This window comes from Carcharhinus amblyrhynchos, chromosome 13, assembly GCF_965287045.1.
Source record: "Carcharhinus amblyrhynchos chromosome 13, sCarAmb.v2.hapA, whole genome shotgun sequence".
Taxonomy (NCBI): domain Eukaryota; kingdom Metazoa; phylum Chordata; class Chondrichthyes; order Carcharhiniformes; family Carcharhinidae; genus Carcharhinus; species Carcharhinus amblyrhynchos.
Genome location: NC_137336.1, coordinates 57,025,480 through 57,047,624, shown reverse-complemented (window position 1 = coordinate 57,047,624; position 22,145 = coordinate 57,025,480). Strand labels below are relative to the sequence as shown.

The following is a 22,145-nucleotide window of genomic DNA, read 5'->3' as shown; positions in this document are numbered from 1 at the left end:
ATCTGCTGAGATTTCCCCGCATTTTCTATTTCTGTTTGAGCTAAAGCAGGGTGATCATTGTTCAGCTGGATACCATATGATCACATAGCCTCTGTAATTCAGCGTGCAATCTGTAGGGAAGGAACGGAGTTTGTCGTGAGGGTCAAGAACAATGGCTTTAGTCTTTCCTCCAATGGCAAATTGGAGGAAATTGCAGTTGAGTTTTTTTTGGAGTGACTCTTTGGAAGAAGATGGCACATTGCTCGGTGTAAAGAGCCCGAAGCTCATGCCCTGTGTCTGATCCAGATAAACCTGCAGGAAACTGCCTGAACAAAGCACATGGTACAGAGCGGGCTGTGCGACCTCTTGCCATTTTTAACATTAACAATTCAACCCTGGAGCTTTTGTCTTGACTGAAAACGACAAAAAATCCACGACTTGGGCTGTTCCACTTTCATCAACAGCTCCTCCCCTTTTCGCATCACGTCAGGAAGCACCGCCCTGTGTCTGGCGGATAAGTAATCGAGCAGAGAGGAGAACCAGCAGCATCAGCACAGGTACTGAGGGAGACACCGGCTAACCAACATCTAAATGCCACTAAGCATGGGAAACAGCTACATCAAACAAGCTCCCCGGGGTAAGATATCCGATCGCCTTTGCATGCTACGAGAATGTGGACTCAATATAGGGAGTGTAACTATTAATCCATATATATATATATTTAAAAACGTTTGTTATCTGAGCGCATCGAGTCTTCTACTCATTATTTAATCCTGCTCCTCTCTCAGAGACATTTTAAGCAGTAGGCTGCATAAGATGTTAAATTTCAAAGTAAAATCGCATCCTTGGGAGATTGCAGCTTCGTTGTTCATTAATATTTAAATTTTAATTAACAAGGCTGAAATTCCCAAACATGTTTTTGAAAACGCGCTCAATAAGATAACAATGAAGAATTAAAGAAGTTATTTTGTTACAATTATGATCAACGGATATTTCAGTAAATTCAACACAGCTATAAATAATTCATGTGTCTAATAAGATCGTGCAAATGTATTATTGGTTTGTAACAATCTGTTGCTATTCCATTTTGTCACCACATTCTGCACAATTCTCAGTAAGTCAATCTTCAGATAAAATAACCCGCATTAAAGAACATGGTATATTTGTGATGATTTTTACAGGTTTTGAACTAGTAGGTTCTGTTCAATGTCCTTTCGTTTATTCCTGTCATTCTCTTGATATTTGAAGAGCTGATGAAGTAAAATTCTTTGTCCTGGAGGGTGTTGTGCTTCTTGAATATTGTTGAGGCTGTATCCTTCTAGGCAAATGGAGCCGATTCCCATCACACTCCTGATTTGTGCCTGGTAGATTGTAGCCAGGCTTTGGGGAGACAGGAGCTGAGACACCTTGCATATGATACCTAGTCTCTGATCTGCTCTAGTATCCATGGTATGTACATAACTGTTCCTGTTGTGTTTGAGATCAATGGTGACCCCCAGGATGTTGATATCTTTGCTGTGGGGAGAATATAGGGTGAAGGTCCCTTCTCTTTTTCAACCAGAGACATGTCGTCTTTTAATGGCCATCTGACACTGCAGACAAGATCTCAGTTTAACATTGCATCTGGAAAACAGCACCTCTGACACTGCTGCACTGTCAGGACTGTGTTGGGTGTCAGTTTAAAGTATCTGCTTTAGCATTGGAAGTGAGACTTGAACCCACAATAATCTGACTACCACTGAGGCAAGGTTGAGCCCTTTTACATTGTGTAGATACTGGGTGCTGACAACCAACCATTTTAGAATTTACTTAGAGAAATTACTGACAGTAAGATGGTGTTGAGTAATATTGATAAAGACAAAATCATAACCATAAGTTGGGCGGCATGGTAGCACAGTGGTTAGCACTGCTGCTTCACAGCTCTAGGGTCCTGGGTTCGATTCCCGGCTCGGGTCACTGTCTGTGTGGAGTTTGCACATTCTCCTCATGTCTGTGTGGGTTTCCTCCGGGTGCTCCGGTTTAACATAGAACACTACAGCACAAACAGGCCCTTCAGCTGATCACATCCATAACTCTCAGGCCATAGAACTATCTGTAACTCCCAATCCCATTAAATCCCATATACTCGTCTAGAAGTCTTTTAAAAGACCCCAGTGAGTTCGCCTCTACCACCACCGACGGCAGCCGATTCCACTCACTCACCACCCTCTGAGTGAAAAACTTACCCCTAACATCTCCAACAGTCCAAAGATGTGCGGGGTTAGGTTGATTGGCTATGCTAAGATATTGCCCCTTAGTGTCCAGGGGTGCATAGGTTAGAGGGATTAGTGGGTATAATATGTAGGGATATGGGGGTAGGGCCTGGGTGGGCTTGTGTTCGGTGCAGACTCGATGGGCTGAAGGGCCTCTTTCTGCACTGTAGGGTTCTATGATTCTATGAAGTTCTACAGCTTCATTGTAGCAGTACAGAATCCAAATATTCAGACATAAGTGTAGTATCAGTATAGAGAGACTTAAAAGGTTAAAAGGTCTGAACTTGATTTCCATATGCCATGGATTGGGATTACCACTAAAGAGTTTGGTTTAAATTTGTTTGAGAGTCAGGCAAGGTCCTGCCGCATTATTTGGACATTATTTTGCCGCAGTGTTGATGCAGAGACAAACCATTTCACAAAAAATGCATTTTGTGAATTTGTCTTTAGTAACTCAACCAAATGATTTCGCTGCTGATTTTATTGGTTCTTACTGTTAAAAAAAAGACAGAAAGAATTAAATAAATAAATGGATATTCAAGTTAAATATGATTCTTCATAACATCCGTGTTTGTAAAAGAGGAAGCGATGGTGCCAGATTCTTTTTATAGGGAACCTTGCAGCAAGACTTCCTCTTTTAAATGGGATCTTAATGGTGAGGTTCTGTCTTTAAAAGGAGCCATGATCGTGACTACTTCTAGTTTTGAGGATTTTTTTTCGCTTTTAACAAAAGCTTCAACAGTTATACTCTCACCCATTAGAGGAGGCCTTGATAGTGACAACAGCTTGACAGAAACACTCGAACAAGAGTTAACAGTGAGACTCACATTCGAAATGGAGTTCTTGTTTCTATTAGGTTTAATAATTGTTTGTTGAAACTTTGATATAAAATGTTTAGAACAAGGTGTTGGAAACCTTCACCACCAGAGCTTATTCGACAATAGCTTAATGGTATCATGTTAGTAAATCTTCCTGCTTGGCAAATCCTCCCTTCACAATCTGATACTGCTCAATTCTTACAACTAATTATATAATAGTATTTGCGACAATAGAAGATGTCAAATTAAAATAAATAGATTTTAAATAGAATTCGATTGATATTCCCAAGGTTCCCGCTGGTCATGTTTCTCTTAAAAGTGGCCCCATAATGAGATGTCCTCTTTAGAAATAGGGAGCTATTGTAAGATTATTTTCTTAAAAGGGGGCCATAGTCAAACCCATTGACTGAACCATAATGAGAAAGATACAAGACAGTGGAGAAGATGCAGAAATGGAGACTGAAGTGGAGACTGGGATTGTCCAATGAGTAAATCAACATGGGATGCGCTTAGAATCTTGTACTGACATTAGGTTTCTTAAAGTCTTTTCCTGAAATAACATCTTTTAGTCCATTCAGCTGTGAAGGTTGAATTCAATAGAACTAGATACAGTTAACCATTGTTTTGGGCAGGCAAGAGGGAATTGACAGCCTGTTTACACCCTGTCTGATCTTCATTGAAGTCAGTATACTTCCCAATTTGATCAGCACAAAATTCACAAGAGAAAAAATTATTCATTTAACAAAAAGATACAAATAGACAATTAGAAATGTACAGATATAGGGTGGGAGGTGATTTTATGTTGTACTTTTGCCATGTGATTAGGAGTATCCTGGTAGAGTTTATGATCAAAGTACACACATATAGATAGCTGATTTTATTTTACCTGTTTGTGAAGAGCTGATGTTATCTCGATCCAATAGACAGTTGCATTTTCTTTTATTTCTACACATCCTGTTGCTTGATTGTAAGTTTCAGAAGATAGGGATATCGTAAATGACTGGCTCTGTGTACTTTTATTATTGCCCATCTGTGAGGTGTTTCATTCCCAGGGAAGATAAGCCTCGGTAACAGCAGCCATGGCAGCCGTATCTCACTGGGTAGCAACAAACTGAAATCTAACTGCTTCACTGACCGCCTGCAACCTGCCAGCATTAAACATTAACAGCTTTTTACTCCGTGGTGCACCTGTATCAAGCTGCTGTTTACTTCTAGTGTCGAGGCAGCCTACATTGACATTGCCTTATTTTCTTCTCCCAGTTAGACACTGGCAGCTCTTTCACTTTTTATTCACATTACGTCAGGACATAAGGAGATTAATATTTGTGAACCACCCCAGTTTTTATTTAAATGAGTGGTTTTTTGTGTGTTTGGATATTGTGCTCATCAAAGCTCATTTGGTGGGGAATGAACTACATACTAAGGTTAGACATGGGGGAAACTCTCTCTATTCGTGCCCGCAATGTAGTTTGGTTCCTGCCTCAGTGCATGTCCTCTGTACTGCATTAGGTCATACCTTTTCCACTTCCCATACCAACCATTCAGTGACCTCTCTGAGGGAGGTTGCCAGTTCTCTTGAACTGGAGGGATTTTCAGCAATACTGAAAGCACACAACTCATTTAGCAAAAACCCTGACAGCCAGCAGAGAGAAAAATCCTTCATCCCCAAATAAATTGGTTTAAACTGATGTTTAACACACTGCGCTATAGTTCTTTGTTGTGTTATATTATAATTTGTTTTAATGCATATATTTTTAGAAGAGCATAAATTCAATCGATTTAATATAGTCTTTTCACCAATTACGTCAATTATGCCACTTTACTGACAAGCAGTGTCATCAAATATATGCTATGCTATATATAACTGGTGCAAACATTAAATAAGCATTTAGTTAAAATATTAAATGCATTCAATGACGTGAATCTTGGGACAGTTGGCTAATGCTCCACATTCATTATAATTCTCAAGAGCCACAGTCTGCATTGTTCATTGGTTTCTTTTGTGCTATTGATGTGGTTTCACCATCTGTTGGTCATGGGCCTTTTGCTACCCAGGATGGGATTTTTGATTCAGTGCATCAGGTAACACCACAGCATGCCAGTGAATATCTGGGCAAAAAAAGAACTTAGAAACATAGAAATTAGAAGTAGAAGTAGGCCATTCAGCCTTTTGAGTCTGCTCACCATTCATCTTGGTCATGGCTGGTTATCGAATTCAATATCCTAATCCCCCTTCCTCCCATAACCCTTGATCCCTTTGGTTCCAAGAGTTATATCTAATTTCTTCTTGAAATCAGAAAACATTTTGGCCTCAACTACATTCTGTGGTAGTGAATTCTACACATTCACCACCCTTTGGGTGAAGAAATTTCTCTTCACCTTATTTCTAAAAGGTTTACCCCTCACCCTCAAACTATGAAACCTAGTTCTGGACTCCCGCACCATTGGGAACATTCTTTCTGAATCTACCCTGTCTAACCCTGTTAGAATTTTATAAGTTTCTATGAGATCACCTCTCACTCTTCTAAACTCCAATAAGTATAATCCTAACCAACTTAATCTTTCCTCGTGTGACAGATCTGCCATCCCAGGAATCAGCCTGGTAAACCTTCTCTGTACACCCTCTGTAGCAAGGACATCCTTCCTCAGATAAGGACATCAAAACTGCACACAATACTCTAGGTGTGGCCTCATCAACGCTCTGTATAATTGCAGCAAAACATTCCTATCCCGATACTCAAATCCTCTCATTATGAAGACCAACATACCATTTGCCTTCTTTACTGCCTGCTGTATCTGTGCGCTTACTTTCAGCAACTGATGCAAGAGGACACCTCATTGACTATCCACATCTGTCAATTTACACCCATTTAAGTAATAATCTGTCTTCATATTATTGCTACCAAAGTGGATAACCTCACATTTATCCACATTATTCTGCATCTGCCATGCAGATGCCCACACACTCAGCCTATTCAAATCACGCTGAAGCATCTCTGCATCGTTCCCACAGCGCCCCCCCCCCCCCCCCCCACTCAACTTTGTATCATTTGCAAATTTGGAAATAATACATTTAGTTCCGTCTTCCAATCATTAATATATAACATGAAGAGTTGGGGTCCAAGCACAGATCCCTGCGGAACTTCACTAGTCACTGACATTCGAAAAAGATACATTTACGCCAACTCTTTGCTTCCTATCTGCTTACCAGCTTTCTACCCATCTCAAGACATTACCTGCAATCCCATGTGCTTTAACTTTACATAGTAGTCTATTATGTGAGAACTTGTTGAAAGCCTTCTGAAAGTCCAAATAATCTCTCCGGTCAACTCTACTAGTTACAAACTCAAAGAATTCCAATAGATTCGTCAAGCATGATTTCCCATTTGTAAATCCATGCGGACTTTGTCTAATTATATCACTGCCCTCCAAATGCCAAGTATTTGTACTTGTATTTACATAGCGCCTTTCATGAACTTTGGCCATCCCAAAGCACTACACAGTCAATAAAATAGGATTAGGAAACACAGCAGCCAAATTGTGCACAGCAAAAGCGTACAAGCAGAAATTATACCTGTGACCACGTTTTAACTGTTGCTTGAGTGGTAACTATTGGACTGGACTCCAGCTGCCCTTCAAATACTAGCGCGTACTCGTAATTCCATCAGAGAGAGCCTGATTTATACCTGAAAGGGAGTGGGGTAAATTTTCTTGTTCCGCTTGCCATGGGAATTATAGTGGGTGAGGGATGGACCATGGACTAATCCGTTAACCTTGGGCGGGATTTTGCAGTTACGGGGCGAGCGCGGCAGGAAAATCCCACCACATATCTCCAACAGTGGAACACTCCTGCTCAAAATGAGTAAAGTAGATAAAAGAGTGCAAAAAGGAGAAAACATGGAAAAAAAGCAGAACGCTGTGAATCATGGTACAGTACAAAATGGACAAGGGAGATAGAAGCAGAATTATATACAGTTAGATCCTTAGACACAATGTCAATCAAAATGTCTGGAAGGATCATAACTAATCTGTACGTTATAATCTGTGCAAAATAGTCAAAATCTGTTAATTGGGACATTACAGCATAAAATGTCCCACTTACCAGATTGTCTCAATTTAGCAAAATATCAATGCTGATTTAAACACAGTCAATCTGATTTCCTCATTGAATGAACGGGCATGTTTCTTGTACTTTTTTTCCAGGCAAAATGGTGCAACATACCCTTTTTTTTCTTAAATTGTGGGATGATGTTCAGTTTAGATCTAAGGAGAGGAAATAGAACAGCGTAACTAAATTAACTGCAAGACCATAGAAAAGAACCATTAGCATGACTATTATAGGTGCAGACAACCACCACTTGGAACGGATGAAAATCAGACAGTATGCTGAAAGAAAATTGCAGAAGCAGAAGTTCTGATAAAACCACAGGTAACAGGAAAACCATAAAGACTGGAGGTTTGTGACTTGAGTTTGGCCTAGTTTGCAATACAGAGAAAAGGAGAAGTATTGACATTTTATAGAATCATAGAATCCCTACAGTGCTGAAAGAGGACATTCGGCCCAACAAACTTGCACTGACAACAATCCCACCCAGGCCCTATCCCTGTAACTGTGCATTTTTACCTTGTCAATCCCTCTGACACTAAGGGTCAATTTAGCATGATCAATCAACCTAACTCGCACATCTTTGGATTGTGTGAGGAAACTGGAGCACCCAGGGAAACCCACGCATATATGGGGAGAATGACAAGTTCCACACAGAAAATGACCTGGGGCCTGAATTGAACCCGGTCCTTGGTGATATGAGGCAGCAATGCTGACCAGTGTGCTGCCCCAATTACATTTGATTAACACATGGTTTATTTTGAAGTGATATGCATATTTCAATTGTGATGCAAAAATGTATAAATATAGTGCTTTGAGCTGTAAGCCACAGAGTATCTCCAAGCTTGACTTGGAAGGCCTCTCCCACATGTATGTGGTAAAAGCTCGAATAAATTTGCCTTGTTACATTCCACTGAGATCTGAAGGCTGAATCTTTATTAAAGCCTCCAACAACTGCCAGCTAGTTTTCATGCTCAAGTTCTCTGGAGTGAGGCTTTCGAGCCTTCTGAGAGAACCGACAAAAAGCTGACACTAAAAACGTAGGTGAAAATGACATTGTGATGTATCCAGAATACCTTAAACTCAGTATATGGAGGGCTCTGCTATGCCTAATGTCAGCTGCAATATAGACTTGAATCACTTCATGTGGAATTATACAAAGGAGCCACAATGTGTTTATTTGTCTAATTTTCTAGCATGCTGAAGCTTCTCTGGAGTGCATACGGGACGGGAGGGAGAATTCTTGTTTAACCTGGTTCAAAAGTGTTATTACTAATCATATCTCATGCTTTTTGATTACAAAGTCAGTGCTTCCACTATAAGCAGGGGAGGAGGCAGTTTTGCTTGGGGTATACAAAAATATTAGTTTTGTACACAATACATCAGAGTTTTAATTTCACTTTCAGAACGACAGAGGACGACTATTGATTTTGTTTTATCTTTCAGAATGATGTGGCCCTTTGCTCTGTGGTCTTGGAAATGCCCTCCTATCGTGGATTTTGTTGGTTGCAGTGCACAAGGTGGAAGCATAGGGAACACACAGGAAATTCGAGACTTGACTATTGCGACTGTACTGTGGACATAACAGTTGTGCAGCCTCAAGTTCAGTGTAACAAACGTCTAAGCAATAAAAAGTGTCTGTCTGTAAAAGTCTAGTTTGAAATGAGGTGGCATGGTAGCACAGTGGTTAGCACTTCTGCCTTACGGCACTAAGGACCCACATTCAATTCTGACTCTGGATGACTGTCTGTGTGCAGTTAACACATTCTCCCCGTGTCTGTGTGGTTTTCCTCTGGGTACTCTGGTTTCTTCCTACAGTCTAAAGATGTGCAAGTTTGGTGGATTGGCCATGCAAAATTACCTCTTAATGTCAGGGGAATCAAGCAAATATTTGTGGTTATGGGGATAGGACCTAGTTGAGATTGTTGTCGGTACAGCTCAATAGGCTGAATGGCCTCATTCTGCACTATAGGAATTCTATGATTCTATGAAACCAACCAGTGCTGTTTTCCAGTGTGATAGAACTGGTATCATAACCCAGTGAAATGCTCATATTAGCCTGCTTGTTGTAACAAATCTTGGTGTCACATGATTCACTGCATTTTTGTTTTCTCACACAAATGAAAGAGTCATTGAATGCAATTTATGACTCCAACCAGCAATGAATTCTCCTGACAAGGAGGCATGCCAACGCAATATTTCACTTTAACTGGATAGCTCTTGGGTGCTGTTTTCCTGCTTTCTGTCCTCCCTGTTTTCAGTACATCTTAAGAGCAGCACTGACTTAATTAGGTCATCACGTACACACGTCAAAGCAGAACCAAAAGCAGAACCAATAGAACCAATAGACAGTCAGCTCCTGTCTTTGAATTCAGTTAGTCAGGTTTGCATGGTCGGTGCAAGTAAGAGGGTGAGACAGGATCACAACATGGCAGTATCCTTCCCAGACTCGGGACCCAGTAAGAAAAGGAATTATTCATTTCACCACTGGCATACTTCCCATATGTAAGTAAAGTTTAAGTATTTTTTAAGTTTATCAGTTTCATAAGTAGGCTTACATTAACACTGCAATGAAGTTACTGTGAAAATCCCCTGTTTGCTACCCCTCTTGCGCCTGTTCAGGTACACCAAGGGAGAACTTAACACGGCCAATGCACCTAACTAGCACATCTTTCGGACTGTGGGAGGAAACCAGAGCACCTGAAGGAAACCCACACGGACACAGGGAGAATGTGCAGACTCCACACAGACAGTGACCCAAATCAGGAATCAAACCTGGGTCCCTGGTGCTGTGAAGCAGCAATGCTAATCACTGCGCCACCATGCTGCCCACACGATAAAGATGACACAGAAAGATGTTAAGGTGTTGGGAAAGATAACTTTTTTTGGACACAGAAGATAGAACACAGGCATTAGATTTGTGCATTAATGTGACCGGGTTAATTGTTGATGAATTGGACAGGTGTTGGAGAGGTATCCTTTTAGGCCCTAGTGCAATGGAGATTACCCTTAAAACAATGGGACCGTTCTTGAGGCACCAGGTTGTTGTGACTTGTTTTCTGAAGCATTCGTTGCATTAACCTTTAAGGAGAGGTAGTGACGAAGGAAGTCATTCCTGTGGCTTCCGAGCAGCATGAGCTATTTCAGGTAATGCAGTGGCTTGTTGAACAGATAAATCAGGGGTGAATTCCAGTTACAAACATGTCTTGTTTGGTATTGTTTTCCGTGAAAATAAAATGGCTATTTGAAGCTACTTGATACTTATCACTTGAAAAGTATCAATACTTAAACCTCAGCGTGTAACAACTTGTCTTTAAATAGATGTGACTGTTCCTAGCAACCTACAGTCTACCTCAAGCACGCCAGGCTGCTGGGAGCAGCCACAGTAACCTGGAGTTTCACTTCATCAACTCCCTGCAGAAGCGGTTTGTTCCAGTTTACTGCTGGGTGTGAGCAGCCCAGGGGTAGTTTCGTGTTTTTAATTACATTCCTTTTAATAGGTTTAACTTGCAGAGGATGCGATGTGGTTATACTAATGTCAGAAGAAACACCTCCACTTTGTGCTTCCCACATGATGATCCCATGCCTGAATCATGATTTTTAAATGCTGAGCCTCAGGTATCCCCAGATAACCCAATTCTCATTCCGCCTCGCACCATGTCATTATGATTTTTCAGCCAGTGCAGATCTAGTCCAACAAGTTGAGTTACGTCAGGATTTTGATTTGTTTGCCCGGAATAGCCCATGATGTGGGATGCACTGAGTGAAACACACGAAATCTAGTTCACATCTCAGGCTGAAAAAAACACTCGGGACAAGTCTCAACACTAACAGTGACACATACTGCCTGGCGCATAGGAAAAAAAAATACACCAATTTATTAAAAAAAGCCCCAATGAATGTATTCCCTGCACTCACAAAAAAGAAAATTATGTTTGGCTAGAATTTTACTATAATTGACTCTAATGTGCGATCATAACTATGATGATGGCATGAACATCATACTGCTTAGGGTTACCAACCCTCCTGAATTGAACTGGAGTCTTCCGTATTAACAATCCATCTCCGGGACACCTGCAAGCAACCTGGGAGAGAGAGGGTTTGAAGTTAATTGTGTTTCTTTTTAATTTTCCTTGCTTAATATCCTGCTGCATATTAAGAATTGCAGGGTGGCAAGGCACCAGAGGTTTTAATGATCAAACTTCCAGCAAGATGTTCAACCAGAGTTAACAAACCTAATGGTTCTCAAATTGATTTGTTGGTCAACTGTGTGGATTAATGAGCTGTGTGATTAGGTGCATTGGCCATGCTAAATTCGCCCTCAGTGTACCCAAACAGGTGCCAGAGTGTGGCCTCTTTTAGGTCAAACTAAATGAACAAACTCAAGTTAAATCAGGACAAAGTAAAAGGGGCAGCTCCCCAAAAGGAGGGGGAACAGCCTGAACAAAATCAAAGTACAAAGGAAACTTGAAAACATCAAATTTAAAATGTGATTATTAGGGTCAATAATGCACCCCAGCCCCTGTGGTGTCCAATGGGTGCAGAAGGCATCACCTGTGCCCGTGGGCTTCACATGCTCCCACTCCAGGGGCATCTGGCCATGAACATAGCCATGGTTGAGGGGCAGACAATCAGGGTAGATGGCCCCCTCGATTGCCTGCTGCCTGGACCGGTAAATTTTCGCCAGGCCCAGGAGCAGGTTCACGAGGAGGTCACCATCCCAACCCACCCCTCTCCGCACCAGGTGTCCATAGATCAGGAGGGTGGGACTGAAGTGCAAACAAAACATTAATGAAAGGTTCTTCAGGAAAACAAAAAGGGAGTGCAACCTAAGACATGAGACATAGACATGGTCCACGGACTCCTCAAGGCCACAGAAGGGGCAAGTTTCGGAGCCCATGAACAAGTGAATCCTACGGTTGTACAGAACTGCTGCATGCATCATCCTCCACCCCAGGTCCCCGATGTAACTGGGAGAGATCCCTCCGTGCCGGAGTGTGGCGATTAGGGGATTTTCCCAGTAACTTCACTGTAGTGTTAATATAAACCTACTTATAACTAATAAATAAGCTACCAATGGTCATGGAGACTTGTGCTGCACAATTGCAAATTAAGATGTCTTTGTCCAAGAAATCCACAAAATTCTGCAATGGTTTCATTTGCATTGGAAGTGATTTTGCCCTTGAGAAATAAAAACCAAGCCACTGGTTGGTAGGAAGAGTAAAAATAGTCTGCTTGTCCAATTTAACTGCATGTACACAAGCCTTGTATGAAATATTTAGTACCTTAGGGTTAACTGGTGGCTCAGTGGTCACATGGCATAGTATAGAATATGTATAGGATATGCTGGCTCTGAGGCCAGAACTCTCCATTTGCCTGATGAAGGGGCAAAGCCCGAAAACTTGTGAGTTTACTATCAAATAAATCGGTTGGACTTAAACCTGGTGTTGTCAGACTTCTTACCATAGTATAGAATAGCCATGAAGTATTGAGGATATGAATTTTCCCTTGCCATTCTCCAACACCTTCTTTAGGAGGCACCAGGAAAGGTCAAATTTCCAGAGTGATGGAAGTAAGAGCCAAAGCCCCCTCAGTAATCTCCTAGCTGCTGAACTAAGAATGTGGACTCTTTTATTTAGCCTTGTGGATTAGAGCAGGACACCTAAACTAAATGTGCTGGATGTAGAAAAAAAGTGCAGTGGAGTATGGTAAAGATTATGGTAAATGTCCATATAGTCTTCAGTTACAGCTTTACATGAGTTGGATGCGTTTTAAATGAGTTAAAATTGAGTTTTCTGTGTGGAGCCTCCTGAAGTAAATGAATTCCTGAGCCATCTGTTGTGGAGTCTTGAAGCAAGCTGTATTTACTGACATTAATAAAGACTATAAAGATTTGCAACACCTTATCAGGAATAACTTGCAGGACTATGCAGAAAGAGCTGGGCTGTTTGACTAATTGGATTGTTGTTTCAAAGAACTAGTGCAAATGTGATGGGCCAAATGGCCTCCTTCTGTGCGTATGATTTGGTGACTCATGTTAATGCCTTGGATTAACTTCTTTCGGTGGAGTTCTTGTCATTGCTACTTTAACAACCGGTTGCAAATAGTCACTGACACATTTTTACTCTTGGTTTTTTATCCAAGAAATGAAAGGTAATCGAATATTTACCGCTCAGTATGTCTGCTGAGGAGGCAGGCTGTTTATATCCAGTTCTCCTTTTTCCCTGTACTTTCCTGAAAATGGTGACTCATACAGCAGTACATATTTAGCTGACCAAAGGATCGCTCATTCTTTAAATAGCTGTGTTTGCACCTGTCAGCGGACACAAAAACAGGTGATAAGAAGGAATGCTTCACTTGCTCCTCAAACAATTCCACAAGGATATCATCATGAGCGAATTCAAATGGGCCCAGAAAGCTAAACAAGTTCTCTCCATAGCCAGTCTGTTGGCTAAATTCACCATGATCCTTATTCCCTCATGCATCTCAACAAAATTAAACATTAACAGTTCTGCCACCAGCCCTTTTTCTCCTTGACTTCGGTAACTGGTTAATTTCCGGACATTGAACAAACAAAGCCGCTTCCAGGGAGGCAAAGTTTAAGTTTATTTTGTTAGTGTCACATGTAGGTTGCAATGAAGTTGCTGTGAAAATCCCCTCCGCCACATTCCAGCGCCTGTTCGGGTACACCGAGAGAGAATTTACCATAGCCAGTGCACCTAACAGCATGTCTTTTGGAATGTGGGAGGAAACCAGAGAGAGCAGCCAGAGGAAAATGTGTGGAGTTTGCATGTTCTCCCCATGTCTGCGTGGGTTTCCTCCCACAGTCTAGAGATGTGCGGGTTAGGTTGATTGGCCATGCTAAATTGCCCCTTAGTGTCCTGGGATATGTAATTTTCAGGGATTTGCGGGTATATTTGTGGGGTTTCAGGGATTGGTGCAGACTCGATGGGACAAATGGCCTCCTTCTGCACTGTAGGATTTTATGATTAAACCCACGCAGACATGGGGAGAATGTGCAGACTTCACACAGACAGTGACCCAAGCCGAGGATCAAACCCAGGTCCCTGGTGCTGGGAGGCAGCAGTGCTAACCGTCGTGCGACCATGCTGTTTAGGGATAAATTAAGGGTCACTGATGACAGGCTTCATAAATTGCACTTACATTCTCTTGATAATGGAAGAACTAATCATGTTGCTTAAAATCAGAAAAAGATTTGAAACGATAGAAATGGAAAAACCTTCCTTTGAAGAATGATAGGACACATTAAATTTGACTTGATTTATTATTGTCACTGGGATACAGGGAAAATATTGGTTCTTGCGTGCTATACAGGCAAAACATACTGTTCATAGAGTACATAGGGGAAAGAGAAAGGAGAAGGTGCAGAATATAGTGTTGCAGTTACAGGTAGGGTGAAGAGAATGATCAGCTTAATATATGGTAGGACCGTCCAAAAGTCTGATGGCAGCATGAAGAAGCTGTCTTGAGTCTGTTGATGCATGTTTTCAGACTTTTGTGTCTTTTTCCTGACGGAAGAAGGTGAGAGTATATCCGGGGTGCGTGGGGTCCTTGATTATGCTGGCTGCTTTTCTGAGACAGCAGGCCAGGGTGAAATCAGCAAGCACTTCTTTCCACGAAGTATAGAAATTACTCGTTCCCAAAAGGCTGTGTACAACTGGATTTTGAAGAGTTGAATTGACAGATATTTGTTAGATAGGAGTATAAAGGAATATGGAGCTAACTAAAGTGGGTGAATGGGGTTGATGTACAGAGCAGCTATTTCCTCTGATGGGCCTCGGCTCCTGTGTTCTTAATTACTCCTTCCAGCCTGTCCTGCTCTGCCTGCTCATTTGTCTTTGAATCGTGGGCGTTGGTGGTTCAGCTGGAACTTCGTGTATTAAAGTTCTCACTGCCAGATGCCTCTAAATGCAAATACATGGCCCAAATGTTTAATACAAACAAGAAATCAAAGTTGTCAGGTTGATCAAATGGAAGCTACTCTCTAATAATTGTTCTAATTGGTGTTTTACTCAGCTTCTCAGTTAGAGTTGTGTGAAATGTGACATCCGTGATGCAATGTGCAAATAATTATCGAGTGTTGAGTATTTGCCAGTGGCAATGTACCTCAATCAAATGCTAAGCATGGAATGAGATTAGCCAACTGAAGGAAATAATTCTCAGTATTAGACGATCATCTATTTGTGCTAAACTCCTAGTAATGTTGTCCTGCATACACCAGTGTTGCACTAAGCACCCTTCTTGTTTTATTCATTCACAGAATATGGACAAAGAAATGGCCAATGGTCTACCTGTGGAAAAAAGACAAAATCTCTTCAAAAACCAGCTGCCTTGCTCAGTCCCCTTTTTTTCCATCCGTACACCAAGGGGACCCAGATAAATATGGATCCATCCCATCATTGCGCATGGAGGAAATCTGGATTCTGTAATGGGATCGTTTTTACGAACCGTCCAGTCATTATCCAGGAGAAAGTGAGAGTGAAGATCACAAAGACGGATGACTCATGGAAAGGGGGATTGCGACTAGGCTGCACGATCTATGACCCCTCGCTCATGGATCCCAATGCCCTTCCAAAGTTTGTGTGCCCAGACCTAGAGAAAACACAGGGTTTCTGGGTCAGTGCATTACCCCATGAGTGCACGCAAGAGGGAACTGTCATCTCGTTCTGGGTGAACAGCCAAGGCCACCTCCTGTACAGTGTGAATGAAGGGAGGGAATACCTCCTGATGAAAGGACTGTTGGTGTCATGGCCATTGTGGGTAATCATTGATGTGTACGGAACAACACAAGAAGTCCAGCTCCAAGGTAAAGAATTAATTGACATGTTTGAAAGCTGTGAGAGAACATTCATCATTCTTTACTGTATATTTAGTTGGATAGGAGATAGGCTTAGATTATTTCACATCCTGATAGCCTTGGGTAAATATACCATGTGACATGCTATTAAACCATAGAGGTTCCCAGGCATAATCTCTGCTCTGTGATAGATGTTGTTTTAATGGGATGAGAGGATCACTTGCTGAGCCAGTATTTATTGCCCATCCCTAATTCCCCTTGAAGGGGAATTTAAGAGTCAGCCTGGAGTTACATGTATCTAGACTTGGTAAGAAGTCACATGTAATCCAGACTGGCCAAGGATAGAGATTTCCTTCTCTAAATGACATTAGTGAACCAGATGAGTTTTTAGGGCATTCGACAATCAGAGTCATATGGTTTCACGGTCATCAGTAAACTTTTAATTCCAGATTTATATTGAATTCAAATTTCACCATCTGCTGAGTGGGATTTGAACCCAGGTCCCCAGAGAGTTACCCTGGATCGCTGGATTACCAGTCCAGTAATAATACCACTACGCCACTGTCTCCCTTGCTCATCTCAGTCAGAGCAGCAGTTTGAGCATTATTAGTTCCCCAGATGAGAAGAAAAGGATTCTTGCTACTATTTGCTATTCAGCAACTCATGCTTATTACTGTGTTCACATGTGTGTCGATGTTGGTAGAGGACAGATTTGATTTTAGTGGTGAAGCCCTCTGCAGTTGGACAGCCCAGCAACACTCTCCTTTTGTCTTCCCAAAAGAAGGATCACTGGACCTGAATGAGCCTCCAGAGAACCCAGTAGGAATCAGACATTTGGGACCAGGGTCAAAATTGGGAAAATTTAAAATCTATAGGTTTAAAGCTGTACGAAAAGTTATGTAAACCTGAAAGCAGTAAAGATTCCTCAAACACCATGCCACCGCCCGACATGCTACTAGGCTGAAAGGTCTCCAGCTTATTTAATTTTAATGTAGAATCTTCCAGATGTAAATCACATGTTTCAATTAACTCTTCTGACTAAAGACTGCAGCTCACTACATCATTGAATGGTATTCATCAGGAGGATTATTTGCATGCAGGAAACCCAAGGCATTTTAAGTGACTTTGCAATGATGGCGAAACTGTCAGCATACGCCACTGAAACTGACAGTGAATTCAGGAATCTGCACATGGACAGTGTAACATAGAAATCACAAAGCTTCTGTTAGTGATTCTCTCTTCCTCCAGACAATGTACTTTGAGGTCACCTAAAGTGCAGTCTCAAAAGAAGTCTTTGAATTGATGAAAATTTCCAATGTTACACTATTAACCACATTGTAGACACCCTAGAAAAACCCACATCTTTTTGAATGTGGTGTAACTGGGTTTTTGACGACTTACTAAATTCATAGTTATTGATAAACTATCTAACTTTCCAGAAATGGAAATGTCAAATTTCTCCACTATGATAAAATTCCACACATTTTGATAACAACTTGTTGTTTGAAGTTTTGTTTTTTAGTCCCACACATTGACTTACATTAACACTGCAGTGAAGTTACTGTAAAAATCCCCTGTTCAGGTTCATTTACAGCATTTTAGCATCTGTTTTAATCTAATCATTATCATTCACTATTTATAAATTTAAATTAAAATTGAAAGGGGACTTGATGCTTTGAGGATTCTCTTTGGAATTCTTCCTCAGAAGGCGGTGGAAGCAGAGAATATTTTTAAGGCGGAGGTGAATAAGCAAGGAAGTGAAAAGTTATGGGGGGTAGGTGGGTATGTGGATTTGAGGTTACAAAGTGATCAGCCATGATCTCATTGAATGGCAGAAGAAGCTTGAAGGGCTGAGTGGTCTACTCCTGATTCTAACTCGTATGTACCTATGTAACTAACATGAGTGATGGTAGCAGACTGTCTCTGTCAGGGAAGCTATTGCACTCTCCTTAAAGAGACAGCTGCCATTTGTGATCTCTCCCATCTTTATTGTTTAGATTTATTGCTCAGATGTATTTGTTCTAGTGGATTTTGTAACCATCCAGTGACTTTAATTCTCCCTGCTTGGCCAGAATGTTGCTGCATGCAGCTTACAGTCATTGAGGCTGCAGAGTAGGTTCAGTGAGACTATTCCAAGATATATTCAATATTTGCAATATGGCCCTGTATAAATAGTTAGTAAATCTAAGTGTAGAAATTTTGTAACTAATGGTTAATATGAAACCAGGAATGACAAAGTCTGATCATTTGAAATTCATGATATTTTACATCTAATCTAATCTAATGTATTGTCACTCTCATTCAATATTCATATCTTTAGATTCCTCCGAGAAATGTGTATCCCAGAGAAAATCACCACTGCAGCCACCCCTCCCAGTCAGAAGCGGCAAGTCCCAGACATCGTGTTCTGATACGCCAGCCTCTTGTGCGACACCCACCAAAGGTGAGAGCAATTAGCAAACACTCGGGGCTTTAATCTTTACTTAAGTCCCTTAGAGCAATTGCTGGACAAAGGCTGAGCAGCATCTGAAGGAGAAACAATATCCCATTACTTTAAAGCATGGTTTCATATTGACTCAGCCTCTTGGTCTTCTCTCACTAGTTGATCCGAGGCTGAATGATTTTGAGTCTTGTTCCTAAAGCTGTCTGCATCTGGCACAATTTTTGCACACTTGCATCCTGAAGCGGCTGAGATCATTGTGAGTGCAGGCATTGTGAAGTGAACTTCCCTAGTCGGTCTCAGTGTGAGCGCTGTAGGGTGATGACTGAACTTTCTTACTATCACGATGCACTTCAGTGCCATCAATTGCTAAGGCGCATCATGAACCAGTTGTGGCTTTTATAGATCTTACCATCCATTTCCTGAACATGTATTCTGCAATATTGAGAGTCACAATTGCAAAAATCAAGTGCATTAGGTGCTCAGCTGCCACTACAAAAATGCCTGTAATAACATCAAGTTACAGAGAGCAGATCTCATCTTCTTTGATCCAGGCTGGGTTGGTACTTAGTCGTAATGCTGATAGGACAACAATATACCTGTACCATTCAGTACCTGCATTGAGACAAAATAGCTTTATTCTCTTATTCTGGATTGCCATTAAACCAAGATCCTAATGTTAAATGATAGGGTCCAATCCATATTTCAATATCCAATCCCACCAGAAAAAAGCTGTCGGAATTCAGAGGGGCAGTTTTGAGCCTGTGTTAGATGTCAGCCTAACAGTGACGGGAGGGCCATTAATCCTGCAAGAATTGGGGAACTAGATTCTCACCAGTGATGTAATGTTCTGAGAGGGAACCTTATTTCAATACATTGCAACAAATTTCAATATCATAAAGGGCTCCCCAGCCATATTTTTGGCCCCATGTTGGCAAGGTTTAAAACAGCTTCATAAAAACAGGGATCGATCAAGGGGAGCCTGCCAGGGGTGCCAAGGTAAGTATAGTGCCTAGGGGAGTCCTGGCAAAGGTACCCTGGCAGCAGCAGGGTTGGGCCTCTGGTGAGTCCATTGGTTGGGGAGAGGGAAGTCCCTTATGTGTGGTGGTGGGAAGGCAAGTGCCAGTAAGAGAGGAGAGTGCCTGATGCCTTCTGGTGGGGGGTGGGGGTCACCCTGATACTTGTCGCGGGGGGAGAGGGAGTTTATTTTCAGCGGTGATCAGGATGCCCTTTAAAGATGGTGCCCCGACCTTGCCAACAGGCCTTGCTCTGCCCTGCCACTGAGTGCCAGAATATCTGCAGAGAAAACCCGGCAGTGCATTTGGTGAGGTATGCCAGTTTTCAGTCTGATCCTGACTCTTGGGCAAATTTTGGTGAAATCCTGCTTGCCTGGCCTATGTGTTGAAAGGACAATGCCGAATTCACCATGCCAAAACATACCATGTGCTGCTGCCTTTCTATGTTTGTCTTTCCTCCCTAAAGCCTGAGGATCATCACTGGATATCTGTTTTCCATTATCAAATCAATTCAACTTCCTAATTTCTGTTTAATTTGTGAGCCTTCAGTTTCTTTAAAAGCCTTTTGAACTTTGAAAACTTGGCTAGGCTCATGTCTCTGATGTACTCCCTATCTTGCAGAATTCCAGTAAGTTTGTCAGGATTGAGCTAATGGGCCAGGATTTTATGGCCACTCCTCCTGCCTGAGGGGATATTATGGTCCTGCCCCAAAGTAATGGGAATTTAAATGGCCTGCCACATCTGCTGGTGGGTGTGTGTGTATGTGGGGGTGTGTGTGGGCGGGGGTCACAAATCCTGGAAGGACTATAAAATCCTGGCCATGAATTCTACAGAATTTTAAGTGACATTTCAGATATCCATAACTGAACTTTTTTTTCTCTGCTACAATTGTGAATAATTGTCCCCTGACATGTGTCTTGCCTCTTGTTTTGAAAATTAGGATAGGCCATGTACCAACTTGGATGCAGCCACTGAGTCGATTAAAATATTAACCAGATGTTAACAGCATTAACTTGACTCTTTAATAGAGACATCTTTTGATTAATGTGGTAATCGTTGAAAACTTTATTTTCAGGCCATTCTGGTTCCAGTCCTTGTGCTGCTGAAGTATCATCAGATAGTCAGCCCCAGCTCTCAGAATCCCTGGATGAAGATTGTATTGTTTGCTGTTCTCGCCAAGTTGATTCTGTTTTATACAAGTGTGGACACATGTGCGTGTGCTATGGCTGCGGTAAAAAGCTCCTCAGCAGGAATGCAAAATGCCCAATCTGCAGACAACCAGTCAAAGAGATCATCAAGACGTACCGCAGCTAATACCTCAGGAATAATACATGAATTCCATTTGTTGGAGTGACTGAATGACCTTCACTTGAATGTCAGCAGCTTGGCTCCCTGCCACACTAAATACATCTTCTGTGGCATTTGGACATGTGGACTGGTGGAGGATAATGCAAATGTGAGCACTCGGTGATTTTGAAGGTCCAGTGTGAAATGCAGGCAGAATATTGGAGTATAGGATAGGTGGGAGAAGGATGAGATGGAGAGAGACAGGAATCTGTGTGGAGCGATGAATGGGGCAGACTGTGGGAGAGTAAAAGCCTATAAAAGGAATGAAATGAACAGGGTTAAATCAGGATGAGGAGCAGCTGGAAAAGTTAAAGATGCGACTTGAGTTAGAGGAGTAAGCATTTTGGCTGGTAACAAGGAAGCAGCCTCAGTTATTGAAGCAATACGAGAAGTGGAACAAACAACTAAAAATATTATTGTTGAGGTTGCAGTCAGTTAATAGCCAAGAATTGGAGATTATTGAATGGGATGAGTGGGAGAGACAAAGTGCAACTCGAGATGACATGTGGAAAGATGAAGGACCATGTGCACTGAGAAATAACAATCCCCAGTCTTTCTTGGGTGTTAAGCCTTTAGGTCTTACCTATTCATTGTCAATCGATTCCCAATGCTTGTGAAAAAAGACTGCCTCCCTCTTCTAGTGATTAAGCAGCTGATATGTGGCTTTATTTTTCATTGTGTACAGCAACAAACCACCACCTCATCCAGTTTGGTTTTGCCTCATGATTTCTTTACAAGCAACAGAAGAGGCTTGCATTCCCTCACCTAGGAAAGGTTAGCGTGTGTGTGATAAACTTTTGGGGTTCATATTTGGTCATTATTGAGAGATGAATATAAATGATTGTGTGATCTTGGTTTTGGTTCTGTGCTGCAGCTTTAAACTGAATTCCTGCCATTGCTTCTCCAAAATGAAATATTAGTGACGAGAGCCTAAAAGTCTCAATGAAGACCTTGTGTGTTTATACGGTTTTCCTACCTTCTAATCTTTCAAGCTCTCTGAACTCTTCCAATTCTAATCAATTCCATTTTCCTGACTTTAATTGCTCTACCATTAGTTAGTTTCCTTTCAGCTGACAAAGTTTCAAGTTCTTTAAGCCCTCCCTTCCTAAGCTTCTCTCTTCTCTTTTAAGGCACTCCTTAAAACTTTTGACTAAACTTTCTGTCCTCTGTTCTTTTAACTTCTTATGTGGCTCTATCTCCTGATACTGGTGCAGTGAAATGTTTTTGTACATCTTACTATGTTAAAAGCACTATATAAGTTCAGGTTATTGTTGTTAGGATATTGTAACTCTATAAATTGTACGTTTTTTGACTGTGGTGCTACTTTGTGCTCATAAAGAATTATATTTTTATAAAATGACTTGATACAA

The 22,145-nt window shown here is 41.5% G+C and overlaps 1 protein-coding gene across 5 annotated transcripts; it reads left to right on the top strand.

Annotated features, from left to right (window-relative positions):
• The first annotated feature begins 489 nt into the window (after positions 1–489).
• Positions 490–22,145, top strand: LOC145351929 (E3 ubiquitin-protein ligase NEURL3-like). Of its 5 annotated transcripts, XM_080201719.1 has the most exons (6): positions 490–616; positions 1,302–1,428; positions 8,601–8,674; positions 15,436–15,981; positions 18,293–18,415; positions 20,504–22,145. In XM_080201719.1, the coding sequence occupies exons 3-6, from the start codon at positions 8,602–8,604 to the stop codon at positions 20,740–20,742; spliced, it is 981 nt and encodes a 326-aa protein (XP_080057845.1). In that variant the 5' UTR covers positions 490–616; positions 1,302–1,428; position 8,601; the 3' UTR covers positions 20,743–22,145. The 5 variants fall into 5 exon arrangements, with proteins under 5 accessions (XP_080057845.1, XP_080057844.1, XP_080057846.1 ...); XM_080201718.1 differs by lacking the exon at positions 1,302–1,428 and having other exon boundaries at positions 491–616; XM_080201721.1 differs by lacking the exon at positions 1,302–1,428 and having other exon boundaries at positions 494–616; positions 8,601–8,756.

Excerpts from the sequence above, each read along its gene's own strand:
- LOC145351929 (XM_080201719.1), top strand. The coding sequence starts at position 8,602 with ATGATGTGGCCCTTTGCTCTGTGGTCTTGGAAATGCCCTCCTATCGTG. Across the intron at positions 8,675-15,435 it reads TGTTGGTTGCAGTGCACAAG|AATATGGACAAAGAAATGGC; the intron begins GTGGAAGCATAG and ends ATTCATTCACAG. Across the intron at positions 15,982-18,292 it reads ACAAGAAGTCCAGCTCCAAG|ATTCCTCCGAGAAATGTGTA; the intron begins GTAAAGAATTAA and ends TCATATCTTTAG.